At 41.0% G+C, this 22,468-nt stretch overlaps 1 protein-coding gene across 20 annotated transcripts in view; it reads right to left on the reverse strand.

Annotated features, from left to right (window-relative positions):
• CADPS (calcium dependent secretion activator) overlaps nucleotides 1–22,468 on the reverse strand; it is a 769,567-nt gene that overhangs the window by 243,362 nt on the left and 503,737 nt on the right. For 14 of the 20 annotated variants that reach the window (XM_068253773.1, XM_068253774.1, XM_068253776.1 and 11 more), the window contains one exon: nucleotides 19,827–19,844. The exons of the other annotated variants lie outside the window; for them this stretch is intronic. In XM_068253773.1, coding sequence (XP_068109874.1) covers nucleotides 19,827–19,844 — 18 coding nt within the window. The remainder of the gene's footprint in view (nucleotides 1–19,826; nucleotides 19,845–22,468) is intronic. 20 annotated transcript variants of the gene reach the window in all.

A 22,468-nucleotide genomic window follows, 5' to 3' on the forward strand; every position in this document is an offset into this window, starting at 1 on the left:
GTTGTGTAATCTGCAAATATTAGAGAATGATGCAATGTTAGAAAAAACACTATATACCTGAAAATAAAAATATGAGAATATTTTCCTTGCTGCTAATCTTCTAGTAATTATTCATAGTACACAACCAATTCATTATATCATATATTTTTTTCGCTTCAGTGTCTCTTTAAGTATAATTTCAGACTTAGAAATGGGACAATACAGTGTCTAGTGTGTCCTGGCTGAAATCCAACACTGTCAGTGTTTATCAAACCTGTCCTTGTGACTTCCCAACGGTGCAGGCAACCTCATCTACGCACAGGTGGAATAATTAGTGTCTCAGCTACATGGAATCCATAGCTAAGGCACTAATAACACCACCTGTGCATAGGTGAGGTTGCCTGCAAAACATGCACCGTTGGGGAGTCACATAGGCAGGTTTGAGAAACACTGGCCTATGTATTTCATTTCATCAAATTTTGCAAAAGCTGCTGTATAAAGGTTTATCATGATGTCTGACTCAGTATTGTGATCATATCAGTGGGTCACTTGTAAATATTTACACGTTTATCTAATGAACATTGTTTGCTACATGCTGGTATCTAATCACCACAAGCTCTATTGCCAGTGAGTAAAAAAGTATATATTTTGCCCAAACTCCAGCATCATCTGCTTTAGCCCAGTCTCTAGCACAATCTACCATGGGACAGTGTCCTGCATCACCTGCCATGGCCCAGTATTTAGTACTGCCTGCAACAGTCCAGTCACCAGCACCCTTTGGAGCAATATTATCTTCAGCATTGTCTGTCTCAGCTGAGACATTGCCTGGCATCTAGTCTGCCTCTGCTGAGACCTCCACTAGCATATAGTCTGCATTGGCTGAGACTTTGTCTGGTATCAAAGCTGCATATAAAAATAAAAGCCTTCCATATAGCATATAGTAATAATTGATTCTTACACAACCAATCCGTGAAGTATGAACAAATTTATTAGGGACATATCCCTTTAAAAACCATTAAAACATAGCAAAAAGGTACAGGTCTGGTGTCCAGGATAAATGACACATATAATAATGGTCACGTTCTATATAATCATATTGCATACAATAATGTTAAATACATATGCAGAAGATAACAAGGTGATGTATATATTCTATAAATCCTGCAGTGTATAGATTCCCAATTTCATCCCTGCCTTAACAACCTAGATGCATGTCATCAGTCAATCTGTAGATAAATGTCCAACAGTAGGATAGAAGGTAGGAAGGATAAGTTCAGGACTCACCACCAAGATCCCCGCAAAAGGACAGCCTGGCAAGTACCCCCTGCTGATCTCGCATGTATCGCAGACCCCTCTGCATTCTAAGAGATAACCAATTAGGGCACGGGAGCCTCCTTATATAATCCTATACAGCACGCAATAGCGCTGCATCCGCCACGTCTACTTCCTAATGGGCATGGCCACACCCTGTGATGTCACCGCACTGTGCGCTCCAAAGAGTGCACTAGCCCCATGACATATCATTAATCCTGTATATCGGGTGGAAATAGTTTGCCCACACTATGGGCTGAATAAATGTGAATTATATATGAATTAAAAACATATTATTCAATATATAAAGATGTATCCTAGGAATTTGTTTTAGAACATTTGCGATCGAAGGAAGAGATGCAGGGCAGAGTAAGCCAAAAATAGTAAAAAGATTAAGCAGTTATATATTGCTCCCTCAAAGCGTCATTAATGTCCATATAATACTGTCTTGGGCCCCCTAAATACATAATAAATAAGCAAATAAATAAATAAATAAATAAATACTTTTGTAAAAAAGGAAGTAGCAGTACTACAAATGTATACATATATCATCCAAAAAGTATATAAATATGAAAATATTAAAAAAAAATTTTTTTTACAAATATGCAACAATATTATATATAGTGCAAAAAATACAAAAATTGTGTAAAATATTAAAATATATGGTGTCCAATTAATCATGCAAATTATTAATAGTCTCAATCACATAATGTGAATTCATTCTTCAGATAAAGTGTCCAAGTGCGATCTAAAGGATATATAAATCAAATTAATATTTGTATTATTAAGGACCTATTATACATATTACTAGTAGAGTATTCCGTGTGACATGCCGCTACCTACTTACAGCATGAGCAAGGAACATCACAATTGATTTAACCACATAACGACCGCCCCCAGCCGATGGGCGGCGGCAAAGTCTGGGCCCAAACGACCGCAATACGCCCATCGGCGGGGGCGGCTGCGGGAGTGGCTATGCGGCGATCGCGTCATTCGTGACGCGATCAGCCGCCGGGGACTGGCTCCGCCCCCCGTTCGCCGTAACCCGCCGGCCGTTCGGAAGCGCCGGCGGGTTACTGGCATCCGGATCGCCGCTGCAACAGTGTATAATAGGCTTTGTAATGTATACAAAGCCTATTATACTGGCTGCCTCCTGCCCTGGTGGTCCCAGTGTCCGAGGGACCACCAGGGCAGGCTGCAGCCACCCTAGTCTGCACCCAAGCACACTGATTTCCCCCCCCCCTGCCCCCTGATCGCCCACAGCACCCCTCAGACCCCCCCCTGCCCACCCCCCAGACCACTGTTTGCACCCAGTCACCCTCCTAATCACCCATCAATCACTCCCTGTCACTATCTGTCAACGCTATTTTTTTTTTAAGTCCCTAATCTGCCCCCTACTCCCTCCTGATCACCCCCCCACCCCTCAGATTCTCCCCAGACCCCCCCCAGACCCCCCCCCCCGTGTACTGTATGCATCTATCCCCCCTGATCACCTGTCAATCACCTGTCAATCACCTGTCAATCACCTGTCAATCACCCGTCAATCACCCCCTGTCACTGCCACCCATCAATCAGCCCCTGATCTGCCCCTTGCGGGCAATCTGATCACCCCCCCACACCAATAGATCGCCCGCAGATCCGACATCAGATCACCTCCCAAATCCATTGTTTACATCTATTCTCTCCTCTAAACACCCACTAATTACCCATCAATCACCCCCTATCACCACCTGTCACTGTTACCCATCAGATTAGACCCTAATCTGCCCCTTGCGGGCACCCAATCACCTGCCCACACGCTCAGATTGCCCTCAGACCCCCCCCTTATCAATTCGCCCGTGCAATATTTACATCTGTTCTCCCCTGTAATAACCCACTGATTACCTGTCAATCACCCATCAATCACCCCCTGTCACTGCCACCCATCAATCACCCCCTGTCACTGCCACCCATCAATCAGCCCCTAACCTGCCCCTTGCGGGCAATCTGATCACCCACCCACACCAATAGATCGCCCGCAGATCCGACATCAGATCACCTCCCAAATCCATTGTTTACATCTATTCTCTCCTCTAAACACCCACTAATTACCCATCAATCACCCCCTATCACCACCTGTCACTGTTACCCATCAGATTAGACCCTAATCTGCCCCTTGCGGGCACCCAATCACCCGCCCACACCTCAGAACGCCCTCAGACCCCAGCCCTGATCACCTCGCCAGTGCATTGCTTGCATCTATTTCCCCCCTCTAATCACACCTTGAGACACCCATCAATCACCTCCTGTCACCCCCTAGCACACCTACCCATCAGATCAGGCCCTAATTTGCCCCGTGTGGGCTCCTGATCACTCGGCCAAACCCTCAGATCCCCCTCAGACCCCCTTCCGATCACCTCCCCAGTGCATTGATTGCATCTATTTTCCCCTCTAACCGCCCCCTGAGACACCCATCAATCACCTCCTGTCACCCCCCTAGCACTCCTATCCATCAGATCAGGCCCAATACATCCTGTCATCTAAGAGGCCACCCTGCTTATGACCGATTCCACAAAATTTGCCCCCTCATAGACCACCTGTCATCAAAATTTGCAGATGCTTATACCCCTGAACAGTCATTTTGAGAAATTTGGTTTCCAGACTACTCACAGTTTTGGGCCCGTAAAATGCCAGGGCAGTATAGGAACCCCACAAGTGACCCCATTTTAGAAAGAAGACACCCCAAGGTATTCTGTTAGGTGTATGATGAGTTCATAGAATATTTTATTTTTTGTCAAAAGTTAGCGGAAATTGGATTGTTATTGTTTTTTTCACAAAGTGTCATTTTTCACTAACTTGTGAGAAAAAATAAAATCTTCTATGAACTCACCATACCCCTAACGGAATACCTTGGGGTGTCTTCTTTCTAAAATGGGGTCACTTGTGGGGTTCCTATACTGCCCTGGCATTTTAGGGGCCCTAAACCGTGAGGAGTAGTCTAGAAAACAAATGCCTCAAAATGACCTGTGAATAGGACGTTGGGCCCCTTAGCGCACCTAGGCTGCAAAAAAGTGTCACACATGTGGTATCGCCATACTCAGGAGAAGTAGTATAATGTGTTTTGTGGTGTATTTTTACACATACCCATGCTGGGTGGGAGAAATCTCTCTGTAAATGGACAATTGTGTGTAAAAAAAATCAAAAATGTGTCATTTACAGAGATATTTCTCCCACCCAGCATGGTTATATGTAAAAATACACCACAAAACACATTATACTACTTCTTCTGAGTACGGCGATACCACATGTGTGACACTTTTTTGCAGCCTAACTGTGCTAAGGGGCCCAAAGTCCAATGAGTACCTTTAGGATTTCACAGGTCATTTTGAGACATTTGGGTTCAAGACTACTCCTCACGGTTTAGGGCCCCTAAAATGCCAGGGCAGTATAGGAACCCCACAAGTGACCCCATTTTAGAAAGAAGACACCCCAAGGTATTCTTTTAGGTGTATGATGAGTTCATAGAAGATTTTATTTTTTGTCACAAGTTAGCGGAAATTGATATGTATTGTTTTTTTTTTCACAAAGTGTCATTTTCCGCTAACTTGTGACAAAAAAAAAATCTTCTATGAACTCACCATACTCCTAACAGAATACCTTGGGGTGTCTTCTTTCTAAAATGGGGTCACTTGTGGGGTTCCTATACTGCCCTGGCATTTTAGGGGCCCTAAACCGTGAGGAGTAGTCTAGAATCCAAATGCCTCAAAATGACCTGTGAATAGGACGTTAGGCCCCTTAGCGCACCTAGGTTGCAAAAAAGTGTCACACATGTGGTATCGCCGTACTCAGAAGAAGTAGTATAATGTGTTTTGGGGTGTATTTTTATACATACCCATGCTGGGTGGGAGAAATCTCTCTGTAAATGGACAATTGTGTGTAAAAAAAATCAAATAATTGTCATTTACAGAGATATTTCTCCCACCCAGCATGGGTATGTGTAAAAATACACCCCAAAACACATTATACTACTTCTCCTGAGTACGGCGGTACCACATGTGTGGCACTTTTTTGCACCCTAAGTGCGCTAAGGGGCCCAAAGTCCAATGAGTACCTTTAGGATTTCACAGGTCATTTTGCCACATTTGGTTTCAAGACTACTCCTCACGGTTTAGGGCCCCTAAAATGCCAGGGCAGTATAGGAACCCCACAAATGACTCCATTTTAGAAAGAAGACACCCCAAGGTATTCCGTTAGGAGAATGGCGAGTTCATAGAAGATTTTATTTTTTGTCACAAGTTAGCGGAAAATGACACTTTGTGAAAAAAAAACAATTACAATCAATTTCCGCTAACTTGTGACAAAAAAAAAAAATCTTCTATGAACTCACCATACATCTAACGGAATACCTTGGGGTGTCTTCTTTCTAAAATGGGGTAATTTGTGGGGTTCCTATACTGTCCTGGCATTTTAGGGGCCCTAAACCGTGAGGAGTAGTCTTGAAACGAAATTTCTCAAAATGACCTGTGAAATCCTAAAGGTACTCATTGGACTTTGGGCCCCTTAGCGCAGTTAGGGTGCAAAAAAGTGCCACACATGTGGTATCGCCGTACTCAGGAGAAGTAGTATAATGTGTTTTGGGGTGTATTTTTCCACATACCCATGCTGAGTGGGAGAAATATCTCTATAAATAGACAATTGTGTGTAAAAAAAATAAAAAAATTGTCATTTACGGAGATATTTCTCCCACCCAGCATGTGTATGTGTAAAAATACACCCCAAAACACATTATACTACTTTTCCTGAGTACGGCAATACCACATGTGTGGCACTTGTTTGCGGCCTAACTGCGCTAAGGGGCCCAAAGTCCAATGAGCATCTTTAGGCTTTACAGGGGTGCTTACAATTAGGCACCCCCCAAATGCCAGGACAGTAAACACACCCCACAAATGACCCCATTCTGGAAAGTAGACACTTCAAGGTATTCAGAGAGGAGCATAGTGAGTCCGTGGCAGATTTCATTTTTTTTTGTCGCAAGTTAGAAGAAATGGAAACTTTTTTTTTTTTTTTTTTTTGTCACAAACTGTCATTTTCCGCTAACTTGTGACAAAAAATAAAATCTTCTATGAACTCACCATGCCTCTCACTGAATACTTTGGGATGTCTTCTTTCCAAAATGGGGTCATTTGGGGGGTATTTGTACTATCCTGGAATTTTAGCCCCTCATGAAACATGACAGGTGCGCAGAAAAGTCAGAGATGCTTGAAAATGGGAAAATTCACTTTTGGCACCATAGTTTGTAAACGCTATAACTTTTACCCAATCCAATAAATATACACTGAATGTTTTTTTTTTTATCAAAGACATGTAGCAGAATAACTTTCGCGCTCAAATGTATAGGAAATTTTACTTTATTTGAAAAATGTCAGCACAGAAAGTTAAAAAAGTCATTTTTTTGACAAAATTCATGTCTTTTTTGATGAATATAATAAAAAGTAAAACTCGCAGCAGCAATCAAATAGCATCAAAAGAAAGCTGTATTAGTGACAAGAAAAGGAGGTAAAATTCATTTAGGTGGTAGGTTTTATGACCGAGCAATAAACCGTGAAAGCTGCAGTGGTCTGAATGGAGAAAAAGGCTCTGGTCCTTAAGGGGCGAAAAGACTGTGGTCCCGAAGTGGTTATTAAAGTGATCCTCACAACCAATATGTGAAAACATATGCAATAGTTACGTTAATGCCGTTACTTACTACTGGCATGTGTGATGTCATAATTTTAGTGATGTGCATTATGTGCACACTCCAGGAAGATATAACTACCAATTGTTTTATATTCGTGAACACAAAAGTGCTACATGCAGAAAATGAAAAGTGAATCATGCAAGAGTGATATAGGCTGCGACAACCCCATACCCAATATACTTACATATCAATAGACTATTGGGGCATACTCTGTAAGTTCAATATAAACCTAAAAGGCAAATATCGACACTTTAAGGATAATAAAAATAATAAACACATCAAGACATAATAGGAGGTCAGCCATCTTCAGGAAACGTCTACTGAGGAAGATAACAAGCAAAACTGAATTCATCATTCAGTCCTGCAGGGCTACGAGTTTGTAACTTATAAATCCATCTCATTTCAGCACGGAGAATGGATTTATAAGTTACAAACTCGTAGCCCTGCAGGACTGAATGATGAATTCAGTTTTGCTTGTTATCTTCCTCAGTAGACGTTTCCTGAAGATGGCTGACCTCCTATTATGTCTTGATGTGTTTATTATTTTTATTATCCTTAATGTGTCGATATTTGCCTTTTAGGTTTATATTGCACTTACAGAGTATGCCCCAATAGTCTATTGATATGTAAGTATATTGGGTATGGGGTTGTCGCAGCCTATATCACTCTTGCACGATTCACTTTTCATTTTCTGCATGTAGCACTTTTGTGTTCACGAAAATAAAACACTTGGTAGTTATATCTTCCTGGAGTGTGCACATAATGCACATCACTAAAATTATGACATCACACATGCCGGTAGTAAGTAACGGCATTAACGTGACTATTGCATATGTTTTCACATATTGGTTGTGAGGATCACTTTAAGTCAATTGTGAGGTTCCTTGCGTGTGCTGTAAGTAGGTAGCGGCATGTCGCACGGAATACTCTATTAGTGATATGTATAATAGGTCCTTTATAATACAAATATTAATTTGATTTATATATCCTTTAGATCACACTTAGGCACTTTATCTGAAGAATGAATTCACATTATGTGATTAAGACTAATAATAATTTGCACGATTAATTGTACATAATATATTTTAATATTTTACACAATTTTTGTATTTTTTGCACTATATATAATATTGTTGCATATTGTATATTTGTTTATATTTTCATATTTATATAATTTTTGGATGATATATGTATTGTTTTGTAGTACTGCTACTTCCTTTTTCACAATAGTATTTATTTATTTGCTTATTAATTATGTACTTAGGGGGCACAAGACAGTATTATATGGACATTAATGAAGCTTTGAGGGAACAATATATACGGTAACTGCTTAATCTTTTTACTATTGTTTGGCTTACTCTGCCCTGCATCTCTTTCTTTGATCGCAAATGTTCTAAAACAAATGCCTAGGATACATCTTTATATATTGAATAATATGTTTTTAATTCATATATAATTCCCATTTATTCAGCCCGTAGTGTGGGCAAACTAATTCCGCCCGATATACAGGATCAATGATATGTCACGGCGCTAGTGTGCTCTTTGGAGCTCACAGCGCGGTGACATCATCGGGCGTGGCCACACCCATTAGGAAGTAGACATGGCGGATGCAGCGCTATTGCGTGCTGTATAGGATTATATAAGGAGGCTCCCGTGCCCTAATTGGTTATCTCCGAGGAAGCAGAGGGGTCTGCGATACATGCGAGATCAGCAGGGGGTACTGGCCAGGCTGTCCTTTTGCGGGGATCTTGGTGGTGAGTCCTGAACTTATCCTTCCTACCTTCTATCCTACTGTTGGACATTTATCTACAGATTGACTGATGACATGCATCTAGGTTGTTAAGGTAGGGATGAAATTGGGAATCTATACACTGAAAGATTTATAGAATATATACATCACCTTTATATTTTAACATTATTGTAAGCAATATGATTATGTAGAACATGACCATTATTATATGTGTCATTTATCTTGGACACCAGACCTGTACCCTTTTGCTATGTTTTAATGGTTTTTAAAGGGATATGTCCCTAATAAATTTGTTCATACTTCACGGATTGGTTGTGTGAGAATCAATTATTACTATATGCTATATGGATGGCTTTTCTTTTTATATGCAGGTTTGATACCAATCATCCATGGCGTTATTTGAGATTATTGTTTGGCTCGTTCTTAGTGTGTTTTTGTCTGGCATCAAGCCTACCTTTGCTGAGATGTCTAGTTTTAAGTTTGTTTCTCTTATTATGTTGATTTTCATCAATTCTGCCTCCTCGGAGACCTTGTCAGGTATCCAGTTTGCATCTTGTAAGACCTTGACTGGCATCCTGTCTGCCGTTGTTGAGACTTTGTCTGCCATCCAGCAGGTTCTTTATAATCCTTGTAGTCACCACAGACAGACTCAGACATGTTCTAGACCAGGCCTGAACAAAGTTTAAGCAGCCTGGGCTGCAGCATGCAGGCTGCGGACCGCATTCCTTTTTTCTTAAATCTCACTCCCTACCTACAGATTTGTGAGTGGGCAAAAAGACATGGTTAACACTCACCTAATCGCGGGTCTCCATGGCCACAGGGTGTCACGCGACACTTTGTCAGGAGATGCGAGTGTATTACACGCTGGCATGTCATGACAGCATGTCATGTGACACCTGTGGCCATGGAGACCTGAGATACAAAAGTGACAAGAATGTTTGATTGATTGACTGAATTGGTGTCCATGATATATATGTTAGCCTCTTTCATAAGTATTGGATGTGCTATTACAACGCTGTCAGTTATAATTTAAAATAACACATTTGTTCATTCCCATCGAAAACTGGCTATGAGATGTTGCTAACCATAACAATTTCATGGAAGATTAACCATGAAATGCTGCTAGTCACATGCGCATTGACAAAACACATTCTACGCCTGTGCAGGTATTGAATTCTGTCTATATAAAGGAGGGAAAATACTTTTAAATTGGGACTTTCGAAGGACAAGTAGTCCATTTGAGTTGCCAGGTGTTTCCCCCTCCGAGGTCGCTGAGGTCCCCCAATCTTTTCTGGGTGATGCTACAATGCTTGGTGAGAATATTGATGCTCCCTAATTACTCAAATACAATGTAACTATGATTCTGCAAGCCTATATGACTATTATAACAGGATTGTAGCTCAATAAATAATATTATTGAACCTTTCCTCATGTTTTGCTGCAATTTATTTTACTCACTATGGTGGTGAGCGAAGTTAGAGGGTTTAAAAACCCTTCCCATGAGGCAAAACAAGACCCAACACTGGAAGTAGCAAGATGATGCAAAATGCAGGGAATGAGGGCGGGTGGAGAGTAATCTGGCCACCCAGCAGTGGGCCGTTTTAACAGCGTGTGCAGACCAGATATGGCCCGTGGGCTTTAGTTTGCCCAGCGCTGTTCTAGACTATTCTTCAGTCAGGTTACTGTTCATCCAGACTCTAACATGTTTTAGTCTGTTGCTGATCCAGACTCTGCGATGTTTTCATTTGCTATCCAGCCAGACTCCAGATATATTCCAGCCTGCTGTTCAGTCACACTTTGCCATATTCCAGCCTGTCATCCAGTTTACCATGGTCCAGCATGCCCTCCAGCCATGCTCTGGAAAATTCTAGCCTGCCATACAGCCAGAACCTACCATGCTCCAGCCTGCCACTCAGTCAAACTCTGAAATGGTCTGCCCCTCCCAGTCAGCTGTGTTCAAGCCTGCCTGCTGCCTGCTCTGTAAAGTTCCAGACTCTAGATCACTAGACTCCTGCTGTTCCTGCCCAAACTCACCAGATTAAATCTGCTGGTCCTGCACAACTTAACCAGTTTACATTTGCCACTTGTACCCAGCCTTACTGAAATGACTTCTGTTCTCATTGTTTTTTCCCAGCATCACCAGATGTTTACTGTTTATGCCAAGACTCATCAGACTTAAGGCTCATACACACGTCTGACGGAAGGCAACGACGGATCCGTCGGCACCTCCCGCTGGGCGGGTTTTCAGCAGACAGTACAGCGTGTGTACAGTCTGTCGGCGGACTGATAAGGCTGTTTCTGAGCGATCCGCCCGGCGGATCGTTCAGCACCAGCCTTATCAGTCCCCCGACAGACTGTACACACGCTGTACTGTCTGTTGTCTGCTCAAAACCCGCCCCGCGGGCGGTGCCGACGGACCCGTCGTTGCCTTCCGTCAGACGTGTGTACGAGCCTTTAAATTGTTCTTTCCCAGTCATGCCAGACTTATATTGTTCCTGTCCAGCCTCACAATACTTCAAGTGTTCCTGCCTAGCTTCTCCAGACCACAGTAGTTCCTGTCCAGACTCACCAGGCCCTGGCTGTTCCTGCCCAGGTTTACCAGATAACAAATGCTGATCCAGCACAGCAACATCAAATGACTTCAGGTGTTCCAACTGCTTCTGCCCAGATTCACCAGACCTTTTCTGCACCTGTTCATTCTCAGCTTACGACTTCATTTCCTACTCCATCGAAGCCTGATGACTTCAGCTGTGTGTTTCAAAGGTCCCAGCCTTACATGACAACATCTGCTACTCTTGCTGTTCCCGTCCAGCCTCTTCAAATGACTTCAATCTCTCCCACCCTGTCTCGGCAATTGGTATCCATCTTCGCGGGTCCTGGTCATAATGTGTGTGTGTGTGTGGGGGGGGGGGGCGGTGTTCACTGCATTTCTTCTGGGGTTCTTGCCACCTGGGGTGCTTGTTCCTTTCTTGTGGAATGAGCTCTTCTTGTCACAAGCCCTATCAGCAATATTGTCAGCATCTCCAATTATGACTTGGTCAGCCTGAGAACTGTTTCTCTTGCAGGTGTACCAGATGCTTGTAGCTTTTACTTCCACTGTGATCTTAAGTTTGGTGACCTCTAAAGGCAAGGGGAGCCAGTTCCAGGCCTCTTCTCTTTCTTCTGAATAGACATCTAATGCTCCTAGATAGTGGTAAAGTGCCAGTGCAATTGCTGATGCCTTTAAGGAGCCTGAGGCTGTGTTAGCAAGAAAGTGCTGTTGGGGTGAAGGGCCCTACTCAAGTTCCCAACCATTGTCTCCAATGTTCAATCATAATTTGTGGCATGCTGGTTGGCATTTGTAATGAGTGAAAGAGGCGTACAAACCCTGAGGGTTAGATTCCATGTTTGAATTGGAGTGGCCCTGACACTCAATTTCAAGTTTTTGCTTGAGCTGGTCTTTAGAATTAATGAGAATTAACAGATCTGAATGACTCAGTATTGTATATAAATTAAAAGCTATCTTCATGAAAGTTTTTCATTTTGCTTGCGGATTCATTTCTTGAATCCCATTCCTAAAAACAGCGGATGTAAAATGTAAAACAAAAAAAATGCTCTCAACCATCCATTGAAGTTGATTCACAAAACAGCATTATGCTGTAACTCATGGATTTATGAATACTATCTTGCACAGTAGCAGTTTACTAGCGAAATGCTTTATTGCTCATAGCCTAATAGTAACATTTAGTACATTAACTATGTAATATATAAAATAATAAGCAAATGCATAGTTACTAAATCAATAGAATAGATCAAAGAACAGGCACCACAGATATCAGCACAAGCATCAATTCAACATAGAGAGAAAAAGCACAGGTTGGCACTTGCAATCCATATAAAAGTAGCTTTATTCTTCCAGCAAAACTTCTAAAACATCACACAATTGTTAACAAGAGTTAACAAGAACATTGTTTATGCATATTCACGTGTCATAAACTTGATTGCTTGTCATTTTATGCATTATAAAATGAATGAACATTGAATTTTGAGGGGTAAAACTTTACTGTACATGTGTAAATTATTATTTACTTAAAACAATGTGTGTAGATCCTTGTGCTGAAGTGTAACACTGCTTTGTAAATTGATCCCAATGTCTTTTTCAAGCAAGGCAATGCTAAAACCCATTCTGCACATATTATACATCATCTGAACTTTTTGGAAATTGAGCTGCATTTCAGCCACTTTGTTAAGTCTAATGCTAGGTTCACATTACCTCAGATGCACAATCTGTTCAGGGTACGCTGTGATCTGTAGCCTCGTTAACATACTCCTGCATCTGGTCCACTGCTGCTGTCATTCATCAGGTCCACCTGCCACCATCACATTTGATTCCATAGCCACTGCTGCCACAGCCACTCAGGTCCACTGTAGGGGAGAAGTGACGGTATACAGATTGGAGCCCTGGCAATAGCATAAAGAGCTCTCCATTGGATTACAGCAGGCCAATGGGAATCTTCTCTCTATCAGGGATGTTTCTGTGAACCAATGAGAATCCTCCCTGAGGAGAGCAGATTCCCATTGGTCTGTGGCAATCCAACCCTTCTGCTGCGGCACTGATCTGTAGAGTTTGTCCCACGCAGTGGACCTGAGTGGTGGTGATGGCAGTGGACCTTGGGTGGCAGAAGAAAGGTGAGTATAGTGGTGAAATATATGTGGCGATCAGCCAAGTGAGAACAGACATTGTCCGTTCTTATAGGTCTCCGATAATTCAGGTGATAATTTGTATACAGAATGATCATGCATTGCACAACCTTCAGTTCCATTCAAAAGAACTGAACAAACAGATTTGTTTTGAATGGACTGCAGTTTATGGATCCAATTGCTTTACATAGGATACATTTGCACGTCTATAGATCTGTTCCATTCTGCTCCGATAAATGTAACATTTTTTTATGCGAGAATCCAGCCTTATAGCCTGGCAAAAGACTGATGATCTGTATTGAGACATTACAGTCTATTACTCTGACTGCAATATACTTAACAAATGATCAGGAAATAAACAATATTGTTTGTGGAACAAGCTTCTTGTGTTTTACAACATTTCAGAAACACATTATATTAATCAGCTCACACCTATGCCTACTTTCCTGAACTTGCACCACTAGAATCACCTCGTTTGATTTTAAAATGCTAGGCATGACACATCAACTAACTAGGTTTGTTTTCTAACAGAAAGAAGAATTGACAAAGGCTGCAATAATAGCCCGATGGAGACTGTGCTAACAGTTTCTGGAAAATAGTTACTTAACCACTTCACCACTGAGGGGTCTTACCCCTTGAACACCAGAGCAATTTTCACCTTTCAGCGCTCCTTCCATTCATTCGTCTATAACTTTATTATTACTTATCAAAATGAAATGAACTATATCTTGTTTTTTTCGCCACCAATTAGGCTTTCTTTAGGTGGGACATTATGCCAAGAATTATTTTATTCTAAATGTGTTTTAATGGGAAAATAGGAAAAAATGTGGGAAAAAAAATATTATTTTTCAGTTTTCGGCCATTATAGTTTTTAAATAATGCATGCTACTGTAATTAAAACCCATGAAATGTATTTGCACATTTATCCCGCTTATAAAACCGTTTAAATTATGTCCCTATTACAATGTTTGGCGCCAATATTTTATTTGGAAATAAAGGTGCATTTTTTTTCAGTTTTGCATCCATCCCTAATTACAAGCCCGTAGTTTATAAAGTAACAGTGTTATACCCTCTTTACATAAATATTTAAAAAGTTCAGTCCCTGAGTAAACTATTTATGGTTTTTTTTTATTACAAAAAAAATAAAAATTGGGGAGTGTGGGAGGTAATGAGTTAATTTATTGTGTAAAACTAATGTGTTTGTATATGTAAAATGCTTTAGGGTGTAGTTGTACTATTGGCCACAAGATGGCCACAGTGTGTTTGTTTACATGCGACCTGTAAGCGTCCGAAAGGACGCTTACAGGACGCAGTACGAGGCTGGATAAATCACAATGATCGCGCTGTTTCTAATAGAAGCAGCGGATCATTGCGGGGGCTTAGATCAACAAACGGGAATGGATTTTTCCGTTCATTGATCTCCGGGCGAGCAGGCGGCGTGAAAGAGCGGCGGGAGCGCGGACAGTGGCGGTAGCGCGGAAGGTACGGATTTCTCCGTCCCTGGATTTTTAGGGGGGGGGGGGGGGAAGGGACGGAGAAATTTGTACCACGGGGGGTAAAGTGGTTAAGCTACCACCAACCTAACGTATACCATAGGCATGAAATGACAGTCAAAGGATTTAGATATTAAGAGCTGAATCAGACAATGATCTCAAAGCTATGGCTTTACAGGCATGACTATCCTTGTGTTGAACAATCATTTGGCCTTAAAGTGTACCCAAGGCAGCGCGGGGGGACAGATGGGACAATGAGGTATGTTCCCTGCTCCATGCCATGCCTCTGTGTCCCCTCTGTGCTGCTCTCATTTCTGATTATGTTCAGATTTGGAAGAGGAATTTTAATTGTTTTTAATTGTATTGTTGGATAAGTCCTTAAATCAACTATTGACCTTTTTTCACCAACGGTGGATGTATGGTGTGTTATATTACTGACAGTCTCTGATAAGGGCATCTGTTCTTTTGGTTGTATCTAGTTGTCATAGCCCTTAAAGGAACATTATATGTTGTATTTTAATTGAGCTCTGGTTGTTGAGTAACATGGTATAGTTAAAATGGCGGAGCCCGGTGCAGGCTGCCTTAGCTATCCTGGTTATACCACAATAAAACAATACAGGCAAAATAAGGCAATAAAGAAAGTTACTTTATCATTTTTACCAGTTTTTTTTTCCAATTTCTTTTAAGGATTATGCCTACCCCTCCAAAGCTTTAATTAACCCCTTCTCACCCACACAGAATGGTATAGCCAGGATGGCTCAGTCAACCAGCTCAGGGCTCCATCATACTACCAATAGCAGAGGAGCGGTGTATGCTGCAGAGAAGGAATGACAGGCTGTCCTGGTAGGCGACGGGTTAGAAACATTTTTTGAATTTTTTTTTTTACACTAAATAGGTAGGAAGTTAAAATTAGTAAAGTAGACTCTCAGATGCCCTAAGAAGCCGGTGGGACATGAGCAATACAGAAACGTTCTCAACTATGTTTGACAGAAAGCATCGATCCTGGCGCCTCTTAAGAAGAATAGCATAGAGGGAAAAGAACTTGTTGGGCAATTAAATCACCCAAGTGTGTTTTTACTGTCTAACCGGGTGATACTGAAACTCAAATTAGGCAACAGTCCCATTGCCTTATTTTAGAACTTGCCAGCACTTATCACTAGTGAATTGCATATAGCCCCTGTAACCATATATACAACAGTGCGGTAAAGTTGCTATGCACATGATAATTTTACCATTACTAATGCCATGGAAGCACCCCAATTAAACCTTTAGTATGGTGGGCGTTACCACAGTAATGCACGCATTTCCATAGCAATGTGTGTTTCAACTTACATTACCATACCACATGTATGTTAACTAGGTAATGCCTGGGCCGGATTTGTGGAAATGCCACATAGGCCACGGCCTAGGGCGCCAGGGGGGAAAGGGCGACAGACACTCAGGCAATTAATAAGTGTCCAGTCGTAGCACACTAACATTGCTGATCCGCAGCTGCCCTGATTTGTTTGCGTACATTACAGACAGCTACGGACTCAGCGCGGGCACGCATTGCAGAGTAATGTGAGCGGAGCTTATGAGCAGCAGTGACACTCACCACCTCTGCCGGGCTCCAGCGCGGAAACTCTCATCCTCCCTGCTCTATCAGCCACTGTGCGCCTCTCTCCAGCCAGCGACTCCTCTCATGTGACTTGCCGGTAACATGCTGGTGAGTCACAGCCAGCGACTCCTCTCATGTGACTTGCCGGTAACATGCTGGCGAGTCACACGTGAGAGACACCGGCTGGAGAGAGAAGCACAGCAGCTGAGCTAACAGAGTGGGGAGGATGAAGTTTCCACACCCTGGAGCCCGGCAGAGAGGTGAGTGTTTCTGCTGCTAAGACTACAAGCAGCCAGTGTAGGGACATGAAGGAGGAAGCCCGAGGACCACATACACGGAGGCAAATGCACGGGATACTTCACAACGGACTCCTAGCAACAGCTACTGTGCAGAGCAGGTAATCCTGCTACGGAGATACTGACTGTTTACACATATTTTACTATCAGGCTGATGAGATTGCAGCATTCGGACCAGCTTTTAACTACGGAGTGTGAGCTACTTGAAAGCTTTTTTGTTATTTGCATTTATCTTTGGGAATGGGAACTCTTGTTTGCTAAAGAACCTTGTGTAAACACAAGAACTGTGAAGATGGCAATCTCAACAGATTACTTTCATCACAAAGTGACTGTTATTATCTATTCTTTAGGACAATTGTCTGTTAGGACACCTAGTAAGTGCAATTTGCAGGGCAATAGAGTCAGCTTTCCATCTTGAGAAAAACAATTTTACATGCTGCAAGTTTGAATACATTTCAGATTGTTCAGATTGTTTAGGATCAAGAGTTTTAAGGGAAAGTGATACTGTTTTCATTTACAGGCTTGGGGACCATCCCAAAGTCTCCTGGCTGCTTTTTCTGCACTGTGGTTAAATTATTGTACATACACTGGAAGGGGAGGGGGAGAATGGCACCTGGCTACCTACACAGTAAGTAGTCCTCAGGCTAAACTCCCTAATGCTGGGAATACACTGTAAGTTTTTGCCGCTCAATTGAGCCATTTAGATGGCTCGATTGATAATTTTCGACATGTCCGATCACCTGCCCGATCGATTCCATGCTCGAATCCACATGGGGGACAATGGAAAAAGTTAAGGAAAACGAGCGGAGGATAAGAGAATCGCCCATGGAATCGAGCAGGGAATCTATCGGGTGGCAGAATCGAGCCACAAAACTTACCGTGAATTCCTAGCATAACACAGCTACTGCCCAATGACTGCATCCAAGTGGATGCAGCTCAAGCGCTTTGAGGCCACCAGGAGAAAAGCATATGTTATGTTATTTGTCTTCTCTACTAAAGGGGTAGGGGGTGGAGACCAGTATCCGGCTGCCTATATTAATGGGTGAGTGGGAGTCTGGGGTGCTGGTCAAGATCCCATTGGCTAGGGGCGGCTGGTGACAGTTGGCCTAGGGCGGTAAAGAGTACAAATCCGGCCCTGGGTAATGCCCATGGCGCTAAAGGGTTATAGTGTGGTGCTCCCCCGTTATTGCCAACAGTAAAGTTGGTGTGCGCTTGCTGTGCACGGCAACTTTACTGCACTGTTGTGCATCAGGCCACTGTGTGTTACCAATGTGTTCCTAATGCTGGCCATGCATTAAACAAAGTGTGTCTGTGCTACCAATTTTCACCACTACACAGTAGTCTAAATTTCTAAAGAGATCTTGTGAAAAGTTGACTGCACCATCACCACCACTAGAGCTATATGGCACAATGCAGCTCACAGCTTTGAAAAACTTGTTCACACACTGCTGCTGCCTAGTGATTGATACAATTATGAAACATTGATTAATCTTGATGTCCTTATTATTTCAAAAATATTAATTAGAATTGCTGTTTATTTTGAATGCTACACCTAATCTATTAACAAGGTTTTATAGTAGACAGTATAGTTTATGATCACCTTAAATGTTTCACCTTATTCGCGCATGAGTGTCTTAGTTGATAGGCTTGTGTTAACTAAGTTCACCAATTGCAAGAAATGCAAAAAGGATGTCAAGCTTATTTGTCCTAGAAACTAGTAATGACCAAATATAACCTTTTGCATTTTGCCACTATTTTTATAAAAATGCTATATTTGGTGCAGATGAGGATGTTTGCAAAAATAGATCAACATGAGAAAACACATTTATGCATGGATAATATTTTTTGAGAAAATATGTGGGCCTGTGAAAACTCACTTTGCCAGATAGAAGTCTAAGTGCATGAAAAAAAAACACATTTTTGCACAGATGAGAGTTGTGCAAAAATATATGGGAATGCATGCAAAAATACATTTTCTCTAAATGCATTATGGTCAAGGGCATGAGAAAACACATTTTCAAGAAGGTTCTCATTTTCATAAAAATGTGTAATTGAAAAGAATCCATTACATTTTGACGAAAATATTGAGTCAGCAAAAATGCAAATTTCAATGCAAAAACGACTTTGGTGAAAAATTTAGCTTTTCCCTACTAGAAACATGGGTTGCATTTTAATTCAGAAGACAACTCATCTTGAGCCAAACTGAAGAAAAAAAGAAACTGTAAAAGCTCAATAAAACAGGTACTCGGTCTGCTAACAGAACATTTTACATGTTAATATTTTTATGAGCCATGTAGTAAGCCATATTTAAAGAAAACAACACCTGGGAAAAAAATAAACTACAAAAGAAAAAATGCAAAATGCCACCGGGAGTAAATGTGAAAATTCCTAGAATATGCTAAAATACACTACAATATGCTAATACCAGTGCTATGATTAGTGAGATAAAATAAAAAAGAAATAAACAGCTTTGGCCCAAGAAAATATGAATCCGGTACAATTTCCGGGAGTGCATTCTGACAGTTAACAGGTGATTTGTGCTGCGAAGAGCAGGTCACAAGAAATTGTTTTAACATTGGATCCATGTAATAGTCCATTTCATTATTTTACAAACATAAATGACGCAGAACACAAGGAGTTTCTTTTTCTGACTGTGCTGTTAGTACACATGTACAGAAAACACAAACAGTCTAAATAGGCTCTAACACAAATATGAGTGGGGAGTGAAGAGTCGTTTTGAGCTGCATTTGTAGAATAATTTTATCTTTTGAATTTATATTTATAAATAGTACAACAGCTCTGCCCTTGTTACAATTAATTTGGCCTTTTTTTTTTTTGTTTTAAGACAGCACAAATTAACTCCTTAAGTGACACAGTGATTCCTTTGTAGCCTGTAGGATCACATGACTTAAGGAGCTATAAAAAAAAAGAAAACAAAAAGAAAACCAAGGAAACAGAAATTATTACAATCCTACTATTTTGTAAGTCATATACAGTTGTTCACCTGCATCCTTTTGATTCTCTATTTGAAAGAGAAAGCGAGGAGAAGAAAAGAGAAAGAACATAATATGCACAATTAATGAGCAAGTGGACCAATGTGTTACCCCCATTCACTTTTGGCATATGACATTTAGTCAAAAATGTAGCATACACCCAAAATTATTAACAATCAAATTCTATCATCAAAACAGGGTGTGGAGGCTGCACCAAATGGGGGTGGGGAGTGGGTGGGGAATATATAGAGAGACAAAGTTTTTAGACACAGAACATTTCTCAAGAAGTGGTTGATTGGGTATTTTGTTTCACGGCTGCTGTAAACACTGGTCAACATAAAAAAATGTTCAGGACAATTTTAGATGGTAGAAACCACAAGTTATTGTTATTGAGTACACAAGGTAATCATGAGCGCAACCTCTAGCACTATTATATGTCCCTGATGAGGAGGTGCCCTTGAAAACTGGTGACAGGCAGTTAACATATTGGCGATACACAGAAGCAAAAGTAAAAATGCATTCAGGTCACAAACATAAACTTACAGACAGGTGCCAGTTTAAACAGACAAATGGCTTTGTTGTTTCAACCTCTTTTAGGCTGATAAAAAGTGACTGGACTTTCACACTGGGTTTCACAGACAGAAGCAACAGACAGGGAGAATGCGTAAAGACTCGAAGCAAGGAAAGTGATTTGGTTTGGATCTGAAGGTTCTCAAGATAATGGTAACAGAGTGGAGACAGCATGGAGAGGAGGTGGTGGTAAGTACTCACGAATGGTTAAATCCATCACTTGGGAGGCCAAGCAGAAGACAGGGTGTTCATACATTTCTCTCTTTTTCCCTATAAAAGAGGATTTGGGCATGCAAGAGGCTTAGGTCAGAGAGGCAAGAGGTCAAAGGTTAGAGGAAAATGTTACATCAGGTTAAAAGGAGAAAAGATTTAAGTATTTTGGGACACACAGAGAAGGGTGATCTAAATTTAGAATTTGCTGGATTAACCATTCAGCATGCCCATGTGTCACAGATTGTGACTGTGATGTTGTAAAGACTTATCTGTGTTTTGGGGGATTCGTTCTCTTGGCAAGACTCTAATGATCCAAACATAAAAGGAAAGAAAATTGACTATATTTGGCTTAAGATACTAAGCATTCAAGCCTTAAGTATCCAAGGCACGTAAAGGTTTTCCTCATAAGCATAGTCCCATGAATGTTTACTACTACCACCTGAGTTTTATATCTTTTATTTAGGACCAATCGAACAAGGTTCAGTTTAAGTTGAGAATTAGATCTGTAATTGTACTGGGTGGTAGACTTTGACATAATCAGTAAAACAAACATTCTATGCCTGTGAGAGAAAGCCACATTCATGCAACTGGTGGATGTTGGGTTGTTAAGAGTTAACAATCCCAGCATGCTCTGGTATTGGCATGGCAACCACTTCCAGAAAGGCAGCAGGAAAATGGCTGTGCCAATAACAAGTAAGGAGGGAAAGAAGCGAAGAGCAGGTAGTGTGGGATGAGGAACTTCTCTAAACAGAGAGCTGGAAAAGAAAAGGTTTGTTGCTTCGAAGTATTCCCAGACCTAAAAGTCACAGTGCGGGAAAAAAAAGGGGGAGGGCAAAGTATTCACACAACTGAGAACAACTGCGGCACAAAAGGAGAGTATGCGCTACTATGTTCTACTTTGGAAATGAATGCATTTTTACTTACAGATTTTAAAGATTTGTTTTGCATTGACTTATCTGAAAGAAGAGAGCATATCTTACCAACGGGTTAGTACTTGCTAAAGAGAGAACAGCTTTGACAAGGCAAAACTTTGCAGAAACATCTGGTGGAGGAAGATCTTGCCTCAAACTCCTCCTACAGCTTACAAGTCATGTTTTTTTCATTTATGTACCAAGTGAATTAAGTGACATCTTTCAGATTCCTAAACCAAACAGCCTTTTAATTCAACTCTCAAACCTACAACAATGTTAAAACCTGCATAGTTTTAGTTGTATCAGTCATCTCCAAGACATGATCAATTCCAGATAAAAAAAAATACTTTTAGTGCCCGATTCTTAAGTGTTTCTCACTGGGAAAAGTTTAATAACTTCTCTTTCAGTCTTTCCCTCTGTATTGTCAGGTGGGGAAAGTTAAGACCCACTTGACCTACAAAGAACTCGAACAAAGAAACTTTTGAACAACATAAAGCATTGTAAAAAACAACACATTTCAGCAGTTTAAAAACCATAATATATCTGTGCAAACCATAATATATCTATGATCATTTGTATAGCCATACAATAAATTCAAAGTACCTTCTTGTTTCTAACAACAAAGTAACTGAATGTGAAATATAACAAAAAAAACCAATATAATTAAAGGGCACTAAATGAAAATGTAACCTTGCTTACAAATGAAAATATCCAAGTTGGCCAAACCTGCCCATACAACCTCAGTCTTCAAACTTATAAAAATTCTGCAAGGTACAATACTACCCACTACAATTTAGGAATTGCTGTTTCAAAATGTAACACAACATATATTAACATCAAGGTACACTATTTGAAGAGTCACAATTATACTGTGCAGAGTTAAAAGGTCTTGCACATGATAAAACCAAAACCAGAGAATGTGTTCCTAAATGAGCAAAATAAACATTTCCTTATCCTTT

The sequence above is a fragment of the Hyperolius riggenbachi genome, chromosome 9, assembly GCF_040937935.1.
Source record: "Hyperolius riggenbachi isolate aHypRig1 chromosome 9, aHypRig1.pri, whole genome shotgun sequence".
NCBI classification, from domain to species: Eukaryota; Metazoa; Chordata; class Amphibia; order Anura; family Hyperoliidae; genus Hyperolius; species Hyperolius riggenbachi.